Here is a 16253-nt window from a genome sequence, read left to right on the forward strand (position 1 = left end):
CTTTAAAGAAGCAGAAGCTGAAAAGAGGAGCCAAAGTGGGCGCTGATTAACACAAAGGGTACAGATCATTAGCAATAGAAATTTTAAGAATCCCTTGAGAAAGCAGGTGAAGTGTTTTGCAATCTAAAATTACCTATAACTGGAGGTTCATCACCTGAATTCTTCAGATCTATCATGGTTGGGCTTCATGAGTGGAGTTCGGGAGGCTCCTAAAATCCTGATATTTTATACAAAATTTTGTGTGCATATACATCTTTCTGGTGGGGAGGGTCTACAGCTTTCATCAGATTCCCAAAGCGTCACTTAGCCTCCAAAATTTTAAGAACTATGGATTAATTCTCTAGAGTACAAAATGATAGCAATTCTCTGTAGAATGTGTTCTAGTGCCTTGCTGCTTAAAGTGTGGTCCTAAGAGAGTGTCAGCAGCAACAACGGGGGGGATTGTTAGAATTGCAGGATCTTAGGTTTACGGAATGAAAAACTGCATTTTAACATTGACATCCAAGTGACTCACGTGCATATTAAAATTTGAGAAGCCCTGCTCCCGTGGTCAAGGGATCAGGCCCTGTATTCTGAATATGTACTCTGGCTCTGCCTGATGCTAGTGTCCTGAGCTTGGATTGTTAATATTGCGTGTTATGTAACATTAAACTATAGCAAACTCAGAGTCAGAATGCCTGGGCTCCAGTCCTGAGTTTGACAATAATCAGTTGCTGACTTTGGCCAAATCATTGAACCTGCCTGGGTCTCTGTTTCTTCATCTGTAAGGTCAAGGGGTAGTTTAGTCCTCTTTCAGCTCTAAATTCTGCAGTTTACCTTTTGTTTCCCGCACATATTTTGTCATCACCTCTCATCTACTGAAATGCTATCTTTTTGTCAAAGCTCACCAAATATCTTCTGAACTTTGAAGCCCACACCAGTTTCTTTCTTATTTGAACTTCTATTATACTTTCTGTACCATTCAATTTATCACTTTGTTGTGTGCTGAAGTTTTCTCTAATTGTTTGATTTACACGTCTTTTGTTCCAAGCTTGGGGCCATCCAGGCTGTATCTATTTCTTCTCTTATTAACCTTCTCATAGCACAGGGTGCAGAGTAAATGCCCAATAAATCTTTGAAGAGGAGATGCTATGTTTCGAGAGAGGATATCTATAGATGACATCCTGGATAGTCTCAAACTCGTTAATTTAGTTTTAAATTGGTCATGTTAGGTCATATATTTCATAGTGAGATAGATATGAAATATGTTAAACTAAGGTATTCACATAACGTCAATATCAGCTCTCAAACGAATAAATCCTAGTTGCTTTTAGAAACAATTAACCCAATAGAATAGGCTAGAGGAAAAGCAATGTATTGAGCTATCCTTCTGCCTCTCAGAATTTCCTTACCTTTAAAAATTATTTGGAAATTTATATATTCATATATATGTATACAGGCACATACATATACTTATATACATACATATATACATATACACACACTCATATATATAAAGCAAATTAAGTTCTTTCACCAAAATAGTAAAACTAGATGCTGGATTTAACTTTTTACTGAAGCATGCTTTTTTCTTGAAGAAGTTACAAGTACTTTTACAAAAGGTACCTACCTGTTAAGACCTGTGAAGAGTCTGAGCTTCCAAGCTATTTGCAAGGTAGCTACTACTTGCCATTTCCAGCACAACCAACAATACAAATACCGTGGTGCTTACTTAGAGAAAGAAATTTTTTAAAAAATCTTGAAATGACAGAGGATATAAGACCCCTGTGTCGGAGAAAAAGGCCTTTATTACTCACAGCACAGCAAGCAACATGAGTATCAGCATATTTATGTCAGTTCCCCTTGCCCCCAAGTCCCACAGAGGCAACGCAGATGGTCCCAGATGAACGCCTGTCCATGCAGTGGGTTGCATTATAGAAGAGGAATCCCAAGCTTAGGGAATCTGAATCTCTTATAGCAGAAACGATGCATGCTTGCCTTTTCGTCCAAAGGAAAAGGTTATCTGTATTATTCTGGGTAGTAAGTATGTCTGCTATTGCTCCAAAGGGAGACACTAGCTCTACATTCCAAGATGGCTGGGAACAAAGGGCAGTCGGTGGTCACTTTCATAAGAAGTGCAGGAATGCTAGCGACCAGCTGCGAATTGTCTTCCAAGACTGTCACTCTTGATTCTATATAACAAGCAGATCAGAAATATTTCCAAGAGCTATTCTGCTACAAAAACTTTCCTTAAGCTATACAAAGTTGCAGCATCCTTCTTTGTGTGAGGAAGGAATTTGATCTTGAGGTCAAACCAGAAATGTTCAACTTTGGGGTACAAATCATTGTCTGAGCAAAATGCGAAAGAGAACTTCCACCTAACCATGGAGAGCATAGTGGTTTGAAGCTGGTGAAAGAGCAGCTGTGGCTATTTCCCTTTTGGAGCATGTGCGTCTGACAGGAATGGAAAGGTCTTCCTGGCAGAAGGCAACAGCATCATTTTTCTTGCTTGGGAAGTGGCATTTTGCTCCACAGCGTCTGGTCATTGGGAATGGAGGATCAGCCGTTTGACCCGAGCCTCTAGCTGTGTTTGTGAATCTTGGCAGGGCATTGAGTCCTGGCCATTCCACTCTCAAACATTCTAGACCAGTCGACACTTAAGTAAACCACGGTTTAGGCGTGAGCTGGACCTTGGAGAGCAGCAGATGGCTGCTAAGCTCTTGCTTGCCTGCTTCAGGCCCAGGAGGAAAAACCTAGCAATTTGGCCAATTACTCATCTCACATCTCCAGAATCCCATAAGATTATTATGGTTAATATTGTTTCCTGCCATCTAATTAAAACAAATTTCAAGGTATCTTTTGAGTGGAAGAAAAGTCCAAATGCAGACTTTGGTGGGAAAAGGAGTTAATGGGGTGTTTGCTAAGTGTCAGATTGTGTCATCATAATCTAAGTTTAATTTTTTTCTTTACATATTAAAACAGTTCTATTTTGCTCAGATCTTGTGAGAAATCAACTAAATATTGTTTTCCTTTTTCTTATCAGTTACTTACAATGCATCTTTAGATGCTATCATTTCCAGTACAACCAGCAATACAAACACTGTGGTGCTGGCTTGGAGAGAGAAATCAAAAAAGCAACTTAAAATGACATCTTTCAACATTGCCCAGGGCATTCATGCTTTTGATTACCACTCTCGGCTCAATTTAATTGGTATGTAGAATAAATCACGGTAACAATGAGGGCCTCATAAATAGTCTGGGGTGCCTGTTTGTATGCATGGAGCCTCTCCACCTTGTTGCTTTATTGCCAGAGAGACCAACTTGAGCAGCTCATATTTTATTGCCTGAGAATGTCTGATAATGATGCATTATGATGTGCAGTGTATATGAACTACATTGGGGTGAAAAAATGAGAAAGCGCCCCAATGCTTTAATTAGTGTTTTTATTAGAATTGGTGGGGATATAAAATGATATAGAGAAAGAAGACAGTTTGTACAGTGGCTGCCATTCTGTCATCTTTCTAACCACCAAATGCTCAACCCAAACAAATACATCATTTTCCTTGCTACTACACACACACACACACACACACACACACACGCAATAGAGAACTGAAAAGTGTAGGTCGTTTTTCAATCACCTTTCAGAATACAAACTCTAATGCTTTTTGAAAATTTTCAGATTATACTAGCCTTAGGTTACTAAAGAAGAGTTCTTTTGATGTAAAAGAGTATATTTTAGCTGAGGAAATAAGCTATAAATGTTTTCAGGCATTAACTATTTAAATAAAATATTTGGACATTTTGAAAGCTGATAATTTGATATACAAGATATTAGATGAGGTATTATTGAAAAATTAACAGGATAGTTACAGAGAATGAGCATACATGGCCTACAGAATGGGTCATATTAATTCTCATTCAATAATTGTCCTTCATGTAAAGAGTGTTGATATCAGCCAGGGGGCTGAGTCTCTAAACTCCCTAACAATAATAGCTGACTCTCGTGGTAAAAGATACCTTGTATGTGAACTCAGGAATGTGCCAGCAGCAACTTTTCAAGGAATATTGTAGATTTACCAGACAAGGCTGGAGGGGTTGGTGAATTGAGTTTGGAAGGACTCAAACGTCAACCATTTCATTGATTCATAGATTAATTATTTCAGCCCCCTAATATTAATAATTATCTTGTACCTGTCATAGTGCTGGAAAAATAGGGTGAATAAGTTCAGCTCCACAGTCAGCCCTAAACCAGGGAACAAGGAAGAGTGCTCTACTGGGTTTCCACAGGCCTGAAGAGGCACTGTACTCCTGCTCTGGACGTGCTCCCTGCATATAACCAATACATGTTCAATTCACTCAATAAAGCGGGTCAAAAGAATATTGACACTGCTTGTTTGCTTGTAAATACTTGATTATTTACATAACAGTCAAAATAATTTTTTTCCTTATACTTTTTCATCAATTGGAAACTTGAAAGATTGGTTTGGTTCTTTCTTACTGCTGGGTCTACATTCCCAGGCTGTGCTGGCTGGAGAGGGGAAACGGGACAAGGAAGCAGAATTTTGTCCCTCCTAGTTGGCCTGCTAGTTGCTTCCTAAATGGGACTGTATTGTCCTTTTACTTCATGCATGCCCCTTCCCCTTATTCGCTCCATTTCAACTATTTCAGGTGATAGAACTCATGCCCTGTCAGCCTGGGCTGTCGGGCAATGACGGGATTTCCCTTCCTTCAAGCTTTCCTTCCTTAGCGCTCAGAAGGCATCTTTCAACCTACAAATATGTGATAAACTCATTTCAAACTCATTTCTACAAGAAAATGCTATGGGTTATTCATGATATTAAAAACATTTTTTTCTTTCTAATTCTGATTAGCAACTGCTGGCATTGACAATAAAGTTTGCCTTTGGAAGCCCTACGTTGTCTCTAAGCCAGTCGGCGTTCTTTGGGGTCACTCAGCCAGTGTAATAGCTGTCCAGTTCTTTGCTGCAAGAAAACAACTTTTCAGCTTCTCCAAAGATAAAGTAAGTAACATTGTGCATTTAATTTACCTAGTTCTGCCTCCCCAGTTCCTCCCCAAATCTATCCTTGGTCCTGAATTCCTCTGAGAGATGGTGTAGATTTTTAAAATATATTGGCAAACTACTGTGTCTTTGAAAATCTATATTTGGAAAAGATATTGATGGTCACTTAACAATAGCCATGGGCAGCTGGACAAAGTATTTCATTAAAAATTTTTTTCAAGCCATGGACTCATGAATTTAATCTTCATTATTGGGCTCTCAATAGGTCACATCTGGAGAACTTCCACAGTTCTCACTAATTCAACAGAAAAAAATAGAAATAGGGATGAAGAAATGTTACTTTGGTAAGATACAAAGTAGGCACAGCCAATTAGCTATCGTTGCTTTGATATTGAAGTGACTCAGTAAGTTAGAAATCAAAGTTAATCTGAAGAATATCAAGTACATTAAGAACATTTCAATTAAGTATATCAGTCCATTTCTATTTGATGATATTGATGGGATATTTTAAATATGATGGAAAATACACGGCACTGGAACCAGATAGTCCAGGTTGAATCCTGACCACAATTATTTACTACTTATATCCCCTTAGGAAAATTTATTAATCTCCAAGAATCTTGTCATTTCTTCCTCTGTAAAATTTCCATTTTACATAATACCTGGCTTATAGATCCAGTTAACAGGTGATAGATTTCAAGACACTTGGTTGTGAAGAGAAGAAGGGTGAACAGTAGACTTAATGGTCACAGCTTCTGAGACTCTTTCAGTGAATCTGACTTTTTATTTTATTCTAAAGTGGTATGTGTATATGTAAAAATTAAATAGAAATTCATCTTCAACTTCTTAGCTTCACCCCACCATAAGTCCTGCCAAACTTGCATATTTTACTGTAGACCTATTACGTAAATCTCTCTTTCCCTTAAACTTAACTGATCAACTGCCAATTCCTGTTGATTCTACCACCAAAATATGTTCATCAGCCTCACCTCTCCCTCAGCTGCCACTGCTCTAATTCAAAATCTCATCTTCTTTTGCCCAAAATACTACAAGGGTTTCCTAACATGTCTCCCTGCTCTCAGACTGGTCTGACTTCAGTCTGCCCTCTATCCTGCTATTTAAATTGTTTGTAAGAAAAATTCTTCAATCTCCTATCTTTGCCCTCCACCTAAATATCAACTCTAAAATTCTTAAACGTTTATACAAAGCCGTCCCCTGGTCTGGGAGTCCCGCTTCACTTTCTGCTTTTCTCTTCCACCGTTGACTGCTCCAGCCATATCCAACTATTGGCTGTTTTCACCACGCTGTCTTCATGGCTTTGCAACACGCTCTTCCTTTGGCCTTCAATTCCCTGTCTGCCATGATCAACTGGCAAATGCCTCTTTATCCTGGAAGTTTCAGACTTTTTGGAGTCTTTTTTTTTTTTTTTTTTTGTGAGGACGACCAGCCCTGAGCTAACATCCATGCCAATCCTCCTCTTTTTGCTGAGGAAGACCGGCCCTGGGCTAACATCCGTGCCCATCTTCCTCTACTTTATATAGGACGCCGCCACAGTACGGCTTAACAAGTGGTGCGTTGGTGCCCGCCCGGGATCCGAACCAGCGAACCCCAGGCCGCTGCAGCAGAGCGCGCGCACCTAACTGCCTGCACCACCGGGCTGACCCCCTTTTTGGAGTCTTTCATGCAGACCTAGGTGTTTCTTTCTCTGCACTCCCATTGCACCTGTGTGTCCCTTGTTAGAACATGTGTCATCTTGTACTGAAATTTTTAGTTTGCTTCCTTAAGTAGGGTCAGAATCTTTTCAGCCTGTACACTTGGTATCTGTCACAGTGCTTGGCACCTTGCAGTGTTTGTTGAATGATTATTTGTTGACAGCTTGAAGTGAAGACACATTACTGTGAGTCTAAGGGACCAAAGAAATTCAGAGTGAAACTTTTTTTTTTGATGCCCTAGCCAGACTTAGTTGTTTTATTTTTTGAGATGTTTAGCACTTTGTTCTAACTTTCATTATTGAATTTAACACAATCTGACTTGTATACTCGAGGGTTGTATGTGTACATTATATCTTTCACTAGATTTTGAATGCTTAAAGGAAAGATTATTTGTTAAATTCATTTTTGTGTTTCCCAGGACCTATCACTTGTTAATGTACATTGAACACATGTTGAATATAGCATGTAAAATAGTGTAACTATCAACCAACTAACTGGCAGGATTTGTGAGGTTAGGGACTATGTCTTTTTTGGATTGTGCCATACGCTTAGTTGGTCCTCAATAAATCTTAGTTAAATGAACGAGTCTCTATTAAACATAAAATGAAATAAATACAAGTATTTTATCATTACAGAGTTTTCTGAAAGGTTTTATAACTTTAAAAGCAAGTGAAAAAATGTCCTTAGAGTCAGAATTGATAGTGTACAGCTATCATCAGTGTTATGACTACCTGGCTTCTTCCAAAGCAGTTTTATCATTCTATTTTTGCTTTGACTTCTAAACCATTACATGATAATAAAGCTAGTCATGCTGCCTTTCACATTAGTCTAAATCCATTCCACTTTGATAAATGCACAGTAATCTGGGTCTTTATGTTTTCACGACAAACAACAGGGCTTTCTGCTACCAGGTTAAGCCTCAGCTTTATTGCTGTAAGGTTATTTTGGATGTTTTATAGAACTAGAGTTAAGTTAGGGAACAGGGAAAATGAAAGAAAGTATATTTTTTTCAAAAAGCCTTTGATTGAACATGTTTTGGTCAATGAGTTGCTAAATTAGAGGATTTTCAGACCAAAGCAATTTAGATCTAAATAACTTCCTCTGAAAATGATCTGAGACTTTAGTTCTTTTTGGAAGACTGCTCTATTGCCACTTTCCAGTGATGATTAAACAATAAGTTTATCTCTATAGAACTTGATATCATGCTGAATAATTGCCCAACTGCATTTTGCTTTGGACTCCTGTCTTATAAGATGGCAGTACACTGATGGCGAGGCCCTGCTGGAAGCCAGCAACTTGGTCATTTGGAAGACGAATCACCACGGGGACTAAAAGGATTGTCGAAGCCTAGGGGAAGGTTCTCTGCTGGGGGTTGACTTCCAACCAGTGAGCCTGATTAGGCTTTTCTATTGCTCTTAACTCTTGGGCTACTAATCCTGATTTGGCCACCAGAATCAGGTCAGTTTGTAACTTAATCCCTTGTTTGAGCCTCTGATATTTCCCAGAGCCTTGTTTCTGTTTTGTAGCCCCAAGGTTGGTGAGGAAAATACAAAGTCAGCCTTTTGTGCTGGTGACTGCATCCTACCTGTTTGCCTTCTTTTCCCTTCTGCCTCCCTTCCCCCATCAACTTCCCTCTATCCATCCAGAAACAAAGTCATTTTTATCTTGTTTAAATTACACAAGTAAATGGATTAATGTCCTCCTATAAAAATTACAAATGAGGAAGCATGTAGTGCAAACAGTGAATAGTGCTTTTGCTCACTTCCCCTTCAAATCAATTCCTCTCCCAAGAAATAGCTATTATTAACACTTAGTGTGTATCTTCTCATTATTGCTTTATTATATACTTAATATATAACATATTGTATTATAATAATATATGGTATTTTATAATATATTATTATATATACCATCCTATGTGTGTATACAAATACAAGGTAGAATTTATTATCACTTTCTATGTAAATGGTATCACACAAGTCATATTTTTCTGCAACTTGCTTTTCCCTAAACAATCTTTCCTAGAGATCTTTCTATGTGAGTATACAAAGACCTGAATTTTTACCTGCTACATAGTAATTTATAGCATAAATGGCCATAACTTAATTATTCAATCATTTGTTGATTAAAAGAGTTATTGTTTCTAGTTTTTTACCCTTATAAACCTATGACACACACACATACATTATTAAGACCTCATGAGTAAATTTCTTTGTGATAAGTTCCTGGAAGTGATGCTATTGGGTCAACAGGGATGCACTTCTTAAAGGACTTTTGTAAACTGCTGATTTCAACTCAGAAATGAATACTCATCAGAGGTATATAACGGTGCCTGTTTCCCCACACTCTTGTCAATAGTGGATACCATTAATTTGTTCACTTTTTTTGTGAATCCGATGGACAAAACATTAGGATGAATTTCTATTTCAAATATTTATTGGCCATTTATATTTTTTTGTTTTTCGTGCATTGTCTGATCATGCCCTTTATCATATTAACTGAACTGTGTCTTTTTCTTATTGATTCGTAGTTTGAAAAATATTTTGATCATCCTTTGTTTATTATATATGATGCATATATCTTACCTCTTTCAAGCATATATCTTTTAACTTTGTTTATGCTATTTTTCTCATTCAAAAATTTTTAATTTTTGTGAAGTTGAATCTAAGAAATGATTTTCTTTATGGCTCTGGATTTTGTATTTAGCTTAGGAATGTCTTCCACACTTCATATTTATAAAAATATTCTTTATTTTCTGTTAATACTTTTTCTCTTATTGAATTATTTTTGCATTTAATTTTGTAGTTTATTTTTGTGTAAAGTTTTTATTCTCTGCAAATTGATATCCAAGATTATTTTTTGAATAATTTGTCTCTCTCACTGGTTTGAAATGCTGTTGTTTTCATCATTTGAACTACTGTGTATACATGACTTTGTTTCTGGATGCTTTACCCTTTCTATTAGTCTACTTGTCTTTTCATACGCTAGGAAAAGTGGTGTACTAGGAAAACAATGGTATACCCACCATACCTTACCCACCATAGTTTTATTGTATATTTTGATACTTGGTAGGGCAATTCCTACTTGTTTTTCTTTCTCAATTTTAACTATCCTCTGCCATTTTATCCTTTCAAGTAAATTTTAGGATCAATATTCATGTTTCATGAAAACAGTATTAGCATTTAGTTTGGAATTTCATTGAATATGATGATATTTGACATCTTTAAAATTTTGAGAAAGCACTCCCTGTATTTCCCCACTTATTCATTCTTTTAACTGTCTTTCAGAAAAATTTTATATACAAATTTCTTTCCCATTCCATGTTTAGGTTTTTTCTTATATTCCAGGAGGCACCCTTATCATATTCTTGACTTTAATGGGGGTGTTTCTAACGGGAGTGTGCCCACTTTCTATATAACCCATACATTGAGTTTTTAATTTTAACTTAGTTTTTTTTTTCCAAAACCTTTTTTTTAACTGCTTGGTAATTTTAGATAGTTTTTGTTGCTTGCTCATTTCAGTGATTTTGACTTTTAGTTCTTTAATTTCACATTAATTATTTTATATTCTTATCTAATAATTTCAATATCTGGAGTCTTTGGTCATCCAAATCTGATATTTGTTATTTTGGTGATTCTCCCTCTTGGTTCCTGTTATGTTTGGTTATCTTTTATTGTTACCTCATTTTTTGCTGTTGCTAAACTGTAGGCATTTTGAGGAACTCAACTGAAGGTGCTTTTCTCCACGGAAGATTTGTATATGTTTCTACCTGGTGGAAATGAGGAAAACTACTGTCCTGAGGCTACTGTAGTCTCCTTTTCCCTTGTCCGGTTTAATTGAACAGTCTTGCCCCAGTTCCTCCACTTTGCTGCTGGTCCAAGCTTAGGCTCCTGGTTGTAGTGTCTGCATTTATGCCTACTCTTCACTGTCTCTGCCTTAAGTTTGTTTCTTTTTTCCTCTTTCTTCCTTTGGACGAGTGGAGATTGTCCCCACTCCCTGAAGGCCCAGTAAGGCAACAGAAATTACGCTTTATTCAGAGTTGTGTTTCTTTGAAGCAGGAAAGCCACCTACAGAAACCTAGTCTGCAATGATATTGAACCAGAGTTTCCTTGTTCTACCTGGCTTTCACTTATTTCCTTCAAAGCTGTTGTTAGTATAAATATTAAAGTGAGTTAAAAAAAAAGAGAAATTCAAATTGTTTAAGTTTACTTTGTAAAATAAAAGAAGAATAGTGATGTTTGAAAGACAAAGTTAGAAAACATTTTTTAAAGACTGGGAAAAATTCTGTTATGTTTTGCAGTGTTATGTGAGTAATGATAGTGGCAAAAAATCAATTTAATTGAAATTTTAAAATTCCCCAAGTGAACTTTTGTTCTGAGAAAAGAAAGCACCTGAAATAAAATGCTGGTATTAGTTAAATTTATTGCCAAACTTGAACTGGGAAATCAATGAGATTTTTGCAGAACAATTCATAGTGTGAGAAAATGTGTTGACTTTTTCAAGGTCAATGATAGAATACACAGGCATGTAACAGACATCTGAGTCTTAGAGTTGTTATGCCTTCTCTCATTTCTGTTGAAAAGAATGAAAAGAAAGAGAAGATAATGGTTATGGTAACAATTTAAAGATGAATAGCACAAGAGAAGACTTTAATTTCTGACTAGTATTTTAAGTTTGACTTCAGTCCTGGGAAAAGTATGGTAAAAATATTTCTTGAAAGATCTGTTATATGACTTTAGGTTAAAAACATTAGCTGAGGTATTCAGTAGAATGCTTTTGTTAGCATATATCATGTCAAGCAAAATTGCCTTTAAGCATTCACTGATTATGCTTTTGTGGATTATCTAAAGGCTTACGTTCTGAATAAAGAGACTTGTTAATACATAAAGGTGTACTCAGGAGAACCAATGCTCTCAGTTCCTGTTATCCTATTATCTGCAAGTACACTATCCATTTTTGTGGATTACCCCTGGAGAGCTGAGCTGCTGCACTGCTGTCCTCGAAATCCCCTAGAGATATGTATTCTCTCTCTCTTTTTTTCTTATAGTCATTTTATATCTATCCCCTGCAGAATGGCAGGAGTTAGTAGTAAATGTTTGATGAAACTAAACAAGTCTCATTTCGATAGAGTCATCTGAATCTGTTTTCTACTTTTCCCTCACTTTTATATGATTATTAGGAAATTATGAATCTTTTTTTCTCCTAACTATTTTGCATTAAATTTGGGCATGCTGCCAACATGTAAATAATGCCAATTTGGTTTTAAAAAGTACACTGAAAACAGGTTCTCTGTCCATCCATACATCTATTCATGCATCCACCTATCCATGAAGTTACCCATTTATAAATGTAATATTTATAGGACAAAAGAAAAGTTTTATTTATTTATTTACTTACTAATTAATTAATTATTATAGTTTTATGATGCCTACGTGAATTGATTCTGTCCATAACTGGAAGGGAGCAGGGAGAAATTTCAGCTAAATTAGACTGAAATCGTGGTGATGTCATGTATTTCTTTAGTCCAGTCTTCACCATACACCTTCTTGAATTTCTTTGAATTGCTATTATTTTGGAATCTACAGATAATAGATTGAGCCATTTCACTACATTCTAGGCAGAACTGACAGAATTTGAGAGCCGGCAGGGACCTCTTTGTAGAAAGGAGCAGAAATGGAGAGGTAAAACCACATAACTGAGCTGACAAACCCAAGTTATATTAAAGCTAGGATCAGGTGTCTGGAGTCTCAATCCACTAGTTTCTCATTCTAATGTATATGAGTAATACAGTATTTGCTTTTATAATCCTGCATTATTAAATGGTGAACAGTTGAAACAAGATAAAGATTAAGCAGAATAATCTGTCATCTTCATTAAGTGAAAAGCTAAATTTTGCCTTGGTATAAAGTCATAAGCTTAGATAATTATTCCTCCTAATATAAAAATGAAGATGTAATGAAGACCCACCAAATATGCCGCTTCAAGGACTTGACTTAGCAAGTGGCTTTCAACAGACAGACATCACGAGGTCTCAGATATCCTGATGTAACTAGAAAGTACAGTTTAGATGAAAATGTGTGCAAAATATAAATAAAAAAGCATCCATTATTCAACTGCAATTTTTAAGCGTAGGTGTTTGTCAATTTATTTATTTTTCCTACTAAGAATAAAGAAAATATCTCTAGGGTATCTGGAATGAAAATGGATGTTAAATATACTCCTTTTGAACTGTGGCCTAATTCTATTCCAAAGGCCAACTTGAATGTAAAAGAAGAGGAGAACCCAAGATTCTCAAATAATAACTAGATATTTAAGTGACATTTTGCCAAAGGACTTGATTAATAAAACTGAATTAATGTGAGATATTTTTCATGATTAAAAGGATATGGACTGATTAGGAGAGAAAGGGAGTACAGTTATCTGGTTTAAGGCCAAGCCACATGAAATTACTGATTAAGCTGAGAGAAAGATTTCTTGTTCAAGGAGATTAGCATTGACCTTAAAACCAAGTAGAAAAGTTCAGGTACAGTACAAAGAAAATACTTGGGAAATTAAAAAAAAAAAAATGCTGACGCCTGAGCCCCATCCTAAATCAGAGATTCTGATTTAATTGGCCTGGGGAAGGGCCCAAGCATAGGGGATTTCTAAAGCACCGTAGATGTTTCTAATATCAAGGTTAAGAACCACTGGTTATAGAATGTGGTAGTGCAGGGAAAACTGAAAAACTTCTGGAGATCACGTACTGTGACATGATTCCTAGGAGAAAGCTGGAACACTGTTGTATGCATTGATGCAGTCTATCAATGTTATGGCTTTGATTCTGAAGAGAGAAAAATCAGAGAATTAAAGATGGAAGGTGGACTTAGCAGGATCATTCGTTGAGAGTGTTGGGTTCTCTGGAGGAAGAAAGGAAAGCAGAGCAATGCAAATTAATTTTAAGAAAAATTAATGAATATGCACATTCTGATAAAAATATTTCTAGTTTTAATTGCTAATAGCAAGAAGTAACCTGTCATAGACTAGAGAAGTTATTGCTCATCTATTTTTAATTTTTAATTTAATTTATGTTACTGAATGTCAATGAAATATTAAAGCCAAAATAAGTTACTTGAACAACACAGTAGAAAATGATTCTAGGGAAATTATAGTCCATTAATACTGTTGAGTTGTTGTTAATCTATACTCAACCATGCCCCAGATTATTATTCCGATATGGAGTTAGTTTCTATTTTTCAGAAGGAGGTCCATACTAACCAAGACAGGATTTTGAACAATGAGGGTATGACTATCATAATTAATACGAGTGTTTGAGAATGATCTAGATGTGTCTAATCTTACAGCTTTAACATTCAAAATAACAGTTTATCAATTCTATTTATATTTAGAACTCATTAAAATACATTTGCGAGTCTTAGTTCTTGTAGCATTTACATTTTTGAGGGTAAACATTTTCTGGAAAGCTTCCAGAATGTTTTCAATAAAAATAATCTAGTAATGATTAAGAACCAGAATGAGGGCCCGGCCCAGTGGCATAGTGGTTAAGTTCACACTCTCTGCTTTGGCGGCCCAGGTTCATTGGTTCAGATCCTGTGGACCTACACCACTCATCAAGCCATGCTGTGGCGGTGTCCCACATACAAAAAGTAGAGAAAGATGGGCACAAATGTTAGCTCAGGGCCACTCTTCCTCAAGCAAACAGAGGAAGATTGGCAACAAGCATTAGCTCAGGGCCGGTCTTTCTCACCAAAAAAGAAAAGAAAAGAAAAAGAACCAGAATGAGTTCTTTAATAAAAAAATCTTGCTGAAGAAATCCAATTTATTGTATAAATATGTATTCCTGGGGTTAGAGGGATTGGTCGTGCTGTTTATCGGGTAGGGATTGATTAGGCCATTTTAAGTTTGTTATAGGTGTTGGTAGATGAAGAGGTTACCATATACATCAAACATAATTATTTCTGAAAGATGTTTGAAAAAGTCTCACAAAATTTCATTGTGGATTATGTGAGATCTGCAATTGGGTGAATAAGCACGTGGAAGTGAGACAAGTTTTTTATGAGAGTGCTGTATTCTTGGACTTATTCTAGCTAATCTTTTCATCAATGAGCTGGATAAAGATACAGTTATTAGATGAGCCACAACCTTCAAAAAATTAAAAAAAATATTTATTGAATATCTACAATGTCCCATGGGATGTGAGGACAAATCAGGGAGGAATTGTCAATATAATTGAATTAGGATTCAAAATTATGTTGTCACACTGAAACTCTGAATCAAACTAGGAAAAATCATAGACTTAGCTTAAAATATCAGATTTTTGAAGGTAAGATCATAGATATCTGGCTTGATGATTTGTTCATGGAAATAAGATTTCAAATTTTGCTCAATCAGAACCTCAAGGTAGGTGAAATGCACGATCGGGTGGCTTAATCAGCTAATGTAAAAATAGGCTGCTTTAAAGAAGTCACAGCGCCTGTGACAGTGACTAGAACACACATGAAACACTGGCTCAGTTCTGAGCACCTTACTTAAAATAGGTCCTTGAGGACCCTAGGGTGTTCATCTTACATGTTGGTGAGTTGAGAGATACTGTCAAGTTGAGAGTGCAATAATTATGTGTAAGCATATTATTTTAAATTATAATAACTGATAGGACTAAAAAGATAAAACTTTTATAGTGGGAAGAATGAGAAGAGAAAGGGAGAAAGGAGTGTAAGTAATTCCTTTTCTTTTAGAGCAGAGAGTCATTACATATATGATTAATATATGATTAATATATGCTATGTAGACACACACAGCTGTTATTTGGTGTTATGGAGAAAACTGTAACCTACTAAGAGTTAAAGAAGGCTGTCTCTGAGGAGTGGGACTTACAGTTAAGAGGGATGAGTTGGGAAAAAAGCCCTTTGGTGCTATTGGATTTTATACCATGGACATATCCTGCTGTGGTTTTTAAAAGTAAACAAGGTCTGGATGACTGTCCTCTGCTGGAGAGAAAGTAGAAGCAGAGACAGAGTGAGAGAATCAAGAGGCTGCCATGGGATGGGATCTGAAAACTGATATTATGATGGCTGAAGGACCTAGGATCATTTACTCTGGAGAGGAGGGGTAAGATGAGGCTTATGTAGATATAGGAAAAGAGTGTAGAATAGAATCGACAGGTAGAAGAGGATGTCTTTGGCTGAACATATTTAATAATTACTGTAGGAATTCCTATCCTGTGGGTTCCGGGGATCTGTACATATGTATGGGAAGTGTGTGTGTCCATGTACCCAAAGAAATTGCATGGAAAATTGTGTACTTACATGAGTATATGCATGTAGTGGGAGAGGATAGACCATCATTTTCAACAGATTTTTCTTTTGAAGTAGTATATTAAAACAGGTTGAGAACTAAAGGGTTGCCTACCTTATGCAGTAATAAGTGCTTATTTAAACAGATACAATTTTTATAGATAATTTAGAAATAATTCTTACATTGTATAAGATAGACTAGTTTATTTGAAATAACATTTTCTACTCTTAGGTTCTAATACTTACACA

General features: G+C 36.2%; 1 protein-coding gene across 1 annotated transcript in view; it reads left to right on the top strand.

Annotated features, from left to right (window-relative positions):
* Positions 1–16253, top strand: part of WDR49 (WD repeat domain 49) — a 144485-nt gene that overhangs the window by 48435 nt on the left and 79797 nt on the right. The window contains 2 exon segments of the mRNA XM_087440075.1: positions 3023–3190; positions 4854–5002. Of these exon segments, the coding sequence (XP_087296201.1) occupies positions 3023–3190; positions 4854–5002 (317 nt within the window).

Source organism: Ceratotherium simum, chromosome 15 (assembly GCF_057802395.1).
Source record: "Ceratotherium simum simum isolate JZ-2026a chromosome 15, ASM5780239v1, whole genome shotgun sequence".
NCBI lineage: Eukaryota > Metazoa > Chordata > Mammalia > Perissodactyla > Rhinocerotidae > Ceratotherium > Ceratotherium simum.